This window comes from Sinocyclocheilus rhinocerous, unplaced genomic scaffold (genome assembly GCF_001515625.1).
Source record: "Sinocyclocheilus rhinocerous isolate Xijiao unplaced genomic scaffold, SAMN03320098_v1.1 scaffold780, whole genome shotgun sequence".
Lineage (NCBI taxonomy): Eukaryota > Metazoa > Chordata > Actinopteri > Cypriniformes > Cyprinidae > Sinocyclocheilus > Sinocyclocheilus rhinocerous.
The window spans coordinates 2,318,636-2,324,431 of NW_015654937.1; the positions used below are offsets into that span (position 1 = coordinate 2,318,636).

A 5,796-nucleotide genomic window follows, 5' to 3' on the forward strand; every position below is an offset into this window, starting at 1 on the left:
TTAACATCAAAATTAGGCAATGTAACTTGCGCACAGCTGGTGCAACCTGCCCCTGATTTCATCCATTGGAAATTGCCTGGATTGGCCATCCATCTGATGACAAAAAGGAAAGTTGTGCAGTGGCAGAGCAAATAAATCCATTTTGGTGAATTATTTTTTTGGAAAAACGTGCACAATATGGAAGAACTACTTTTATGAACATGCATTAAGAAAATAAATCAGACTTTAACCTGGCCAAAATCTTGTGTGTAGTTGCACTTGCACAAACACTGAGCGCAAAAAAAAAAAAAAAAGTGGTGGCGGCACGTTCACATGAAAATGCAGAAAAGTGATCAAGACAGTTTACACAAACGATGATCTTCCCAACGAAATGGAAACACGACTTTTAAAAGTGCAGGAGTGGAACACATTGCTGGTGAGTCCTGTATCGTGACCATTGGGTGTTTTCCCAAAAAGCTGATCCCAAAATTAACCAGTCTTTATCCGACCGTGAGAGTGGTTTTGGGCATGGGAAGGCTACAAGTGATTGTTTTTGGAGAGGTATGCGATAAGGGCCACAGCCACACCCACGTAGATGCCAGTCCCGATGGTGATGGACAGTACGGCGAGGAAGAGCGCACGTCTGGAGCTGGAGCTGGCGTGGTGAAAGTCTCCTTTAGTCACCGCTTTGTTAGTCTGCGTGAGAGAGGGAGAACAAAGACAGAAATAGCACATGTTTTGAAAACGTTTGGAGTGTGAACGAGCTATGATCGCATAAGAGAGATGCAGAGAGAAAGAAAACAGAGAAATTATCAATTGGCTGCTCTCCAGCAGCTGACTGACAGATCTGGTAAAGTGCATAAATAATAAGTGCTGCATGACTCAGAGCTCTCCTGCGGGGACTCGCAGCCTTTGAAGTCCAGGAAATGTTGCCAAGATTAAGAACAGATATTTCTGATGAATTCATTTACATCTCAGCACGTAGATGCCAGTCCCGATGGTGATGGACAGTACGGCGAGGAAGAGCGCACGTCTGGAGCTGGAGCTGGCGTGGTGAAAGTCTCCTTTAGTCACCGCTTTGTTAGTCTGCGTGAGAGAGGGAGAACAAAGACAGAAATAGCACATGTTTTGAAAACGTTTGGAGTGTGAACGAGCTATGATCGCATAAGAGAGATGCAGAGAGAAAGAAAACAGAGAAATTATCAATTGGCTGCTCTCCAGCAGCTGACTGACAGATCTGGTAAAGTGCATAAATAAGTGCTGCATGACTCAGAGCTCTCCTGCGGGGACCCGCAGCCTTTGAAGTCCAGGAAATGTTGCCAAGATTAAGAACAGATATTTCTGATGAATTCATTTACATCTCAGCACCCCGCTGCCTCGCTGTTTTCCTTCCCTGCTCGCTTACAGATGCTCCTTTCTGACCGCTATGAGATATTTTGCCATCTATTATCTTGATTTATTACATAATGGTGATAATTGCTTAGGGAGAAAAGCTGGACTGTCTGTCTGTAGGCTTGTGTCTTTCATCTTTGCCAACATCCATCAAACGGGTCGGCCCACAATAACCTGATAATGCTAATCGGGTCATATTGAAATTGCCGTCACATTTAACAGCCGATCATAATTCAACTACTTCTGCCCGACTGCATTACGAGGTAGGAACAAAACAAAATGATTCTAGTCATGCTCAACCTAGATTTCCCTCAAATGTGCATTTCTTTTCATCTGGATGATTTCAGACTAGTGTGCGTCAGACTTAACTTCTTGAGCAATATGAGCTACAGTAGCTCGTCTGTTGGATCAGACCACACAGGCCATGCCTTCGCTCCCCACGTGCATCATTGAGCCTTGGCCGCCCATGACCTTGTCGCCGGTTCACCACTGTTCCTTCCTTGGACCACTTTTGATAGATACTGACCACTGCAGACTGGGAACACCCCACAAGTCATCTAGCCATCACAATTTGGCCCTTGTCAAACTCGCTTTGACAATTTTTCAACTTAAAGGACAAACTATTCACTTCACCTGTCAGTGGTCATAATGTTATGCCTGATCAGTGTATATCTAGATACAAAAATATTTTATTATGTTGTGTTTTCATATTGGCAAATAAAAATGAGGAAATATCATTTTTCCTTGTTTAATTGCTACACAAAGTTTCATTGTCTTAGTTCACCACTGTTCCTTCCTTGGACCACTTTTGATAGATACTGACCGCTGCAGACTGGGAACACCCCACAAGTCATCTAGCCATCAAAATTTGGCCCTTGTCAAACTCGCTTTGACAATTTTTCAACTTAAAGGACAAACTATTCACTTCACCTGTCAGTGGTCATAATGTTATGCCTGATCAGTGTATATCTAGATACAAAAATATTTTATTATGTTGTGTTTTCATATTGGCACATAAAAATGAGGAAATATCACTTTTCCTTGTTTAATTGCTACACAAAGTTTCATTGTCTTAGTTCTCACATTAAATAGCACCTCTCTGTGCCATTTTAGAACAGATACATATACACTACCATTCAAAAGTTTCTAATGTTCTTGAAAGAGGTCTCCTATGCTCACCAAGGCTGCATTTATTTGCTGAAAAATGCAGTAAAAACAGCAATATTTTGAAATATTATTACAATTTGAAATGGCAATTTTCTATTTGAACATATTTTAAAATGTAATTTATTGCTTTGATGCAAAGCTGAATTGTAAGTAGGGATGCACCGATACCACTTTTTCCAGTACTCGCCCGATACCGATACTTTTGTTTTTGGTACTTGCCGATACCAAGTACCGATACCGATATTTTTTTTGCATTTGTACATTTTTTAAATATTGGGTACAGAAACCAAAAGGGTATGTATAATGTTAGTTGGTTAACTTCATTTATGTTTTTGTGGAAACCGTGATACATTTTTTTCAAGATGTAAAAGTCTTTTCTGTCACTTTTGATCAGTTTAATGCATCCTTGCTGAACAAAAGTATCAGTTACTTAAAAAAAATACATTACTGACACTGACATTCTTAACTTTTTATCGGTAGTGTAAATATCAAAAATAAATGCAGAAAGGTGATCAGATATTTACACAAATTATGATTTTCCAAATCATATGGGAATGTGACTTGTGCATGTCCTATTTCCTATAACATGCAGTAATGCACAAGGAACATGCATTAAGAAAGTAAATGGTCGGTTTTTCATGTCAGGCCAAGGCCATGTTTTTGAGCTGATACAGTAAAAGAAGAAGATAAAGTGAGAGGACAGTAGGTCTACTGGACAGGAACTGAGATACTGTTCTCAGGGCTGTTTACACAGAATTCACAGGCATAATGAGCTCAAGAGACAGTTTCTAGTGTCTGGAAGATCCACTAGTTTCTTGCGAAAGTGGTCATTGACAGGGCAGCTGTATAATGTATGCGCTCTGCCTACTTCTGGGTCTCTTGAGATTACTGCAAGATGTCAGCACTCCCCACAGCGTGGCAACATGCTGCAGTCAGGCATGGGAGTATATTAATGGCATGGAAATAACACAATGGTCAAAGAAAGAAATTAAAATAAGAGGTTTAATTGGTGAGAAACTGCACTTTTCTGAGCTTAAGATCTGTAAACCCTCCCTTCCATAAGCCTACTCTGCTCTGATTGGTCAGCTGGCCAAGTCTGTTGTGATTGGTCTTTCCGTATACAATGCGTGTCAGAAACGAAAAGCCCATTACCATAATTAATTTTTTGCTCCGGAGGGTTACTTGTAAAAAAGATGCTATAAGGTTACAAAAATGGCATCGATATTACCTTATCAATTCGAGCCCGAGTTCGAGGACCGATGCAGTCGCTCAACCGGAAACTCCATCGCAAGCACGACTTGATCAGGACGTTTCTCAGTGGTAAGGTTAAACTCTGTATGTGGTACTTTACGGGATGTGACAGTTTTATTGCATTCATTATTAGTATTTACTTATTTGAGGTGCACGTGTGGGAACTGTGTTAGACATGATGTAAACACACTAACTAGCGGAAGTGTTTGTGGGCAGGTCAGAGTGTTCGTATTTTGCGGGGATTATGCAAATGTGTTACCTTGTGACGTATATAGGTAACAGGCAGAAGATTCGAAAGCAGACTGTTTACACTGAAGGATAGCTACATAACAAACTGCAAAAGAGATATTTTTCGACAACGCATATGACCTGCTCTTTAAACCATCACTTCCAAGTCCATAATAGATAATAATGCTTCCTCCAGTCAAAAAAAAACAAACATCCGCTGCTGTCCTTTCACATCAAAATTCACTCACATATTAGTTTAGAACTGTTTTGGACTGTTTTTGCTTGCAAACAGTGCTTGATTTGTGCATATTTCTCTCCTGATTCAGATGAGACAATTTTTTCACTGGAGAAAGCAATATTACGGATAGAAGATTTTAACCTGAAGCAATGGTTCAAAAGTAAAAAATGTCTCAATGATGGATTTGTTTCTTACAAACACGCAGCATTTCACTTCACAAGATGTTAACTGATGGACTGGAGTGGTGTGGATTACTTGTGGATTATTGTGATGTTTTTATCAACTGTTTGGACTCTCATTCTGACGGCACCCATTCACTGCAGAGCATCCATTGCTGAGCAAGTGATGTAATACTACATTTCTCCAAATCTGATGAAGAAACAAACTCATCTACATCTTAGATGGCCTGAAGATGAGTACATTTTTAGCAAATTTTCATTTTGGGGTGAACAATTTCTTTAAGTTGAGAAAAGAATTCATGGTTCAATTTCATTTACAGTTAGTGCACAACAAGGGCCTTGTGATGTATAAATCATAAGCTGTTATGTCATGTTCAGCAGGGGTGAGCACACTTTATTTCTGCTTTTACTCATCCAGAATTCACTAAATCCATCACAGAAGACTTTATCTAATAAAACTGTCACTGACATTATTATAATGCATTGTTGGAAAAGCAAATAGTCCATTGGCAAGCTCTGAGCCCTCATTGGTACACATGAGGGTCTTGTGCAGATGCTTTCCCTTGGGCTCGCTATACAAACCGAGTTAACATTATTTTTGTAATGCTTGCTGTCAGGGCATAAATTTTAGCCCTGCAGTCCAAGAAGCAAAGCAGTATGTTGTTATCTTCACTTAGGTTATTCATTTGTTTTCCTGACATATATCTTAAATGTTATTAGGCCCCTGGAAATGTCACACAGGTCACCAGCACAGCCACTTTTACTCTTTGCCTTTCAGACCATCCGTTGTTTTAGACCAGTGAGGTAAATGTGAAACTATGTTAGAGTCAATCTGAGCAAGGAAATCAAAATACACCAAAACACTAATGAATGCATGTACTAGTGAGCTGCAATGATGGTATTGTGGCATAATGTTAACTACCACAGCAAGGCATTAAGACTGTTTTTTACAATAATGCACTTGCAATGGAAGTAAACCAGGCCAGTTTTCAAGAGGGTTTAAAAACAGAAATGTCAGGCTTGTATTTCTGTTAAAACACAAATATAAATTATTCAGTAAATATATAATTTAAAAAAAACATTAAAATTGAAGCGGAATCTATCTATCTATCTGTCTGTCTGTCTGTCTGTCTGTCTCAGTCTGTCTGTATCTATCTAAATTCAAATTCAAATTCAAATGAGCTTTATTGGCATGACTTGCACAGTATTGCCAAAGCATTGTCCATTACATGAATGAAGGAATAAACGATTATATATATAATAAACAAAACAAGAAAAGATCTGTAAAATAATTAAGTAAATAAGTACATGTGTACTTTTTTTTATTTTTTTATTTTTTTCCACAAAAAAAAAAAAAGGATA

General features: G+C 38.9%; 1 protein-coding gene across 1 annotated transcript in view; it reads right to left on the reverse strand.

Annotated features, from left to right (window-relative positions):
• Positions 1-245: 245 nt before the first annotated feature.
• Positions 246-5,796, reverse strand: part of LOC107717853 (synapse differentiation-inducing gene protein 1-like) — an 11,455-nt gene continuing 5,904 nt past the window's right edge. The window contains exon 3 of the mRNA XM_016524734.1: positions 246-675. Coding sequence (XP_016380220.1) covers positions 517-675 — 159 coding nt within the window. The 3' untranslated portion in view covers positions 246-516. The remainder of the gene's footprint in view (positions 676-5,796) is intronic.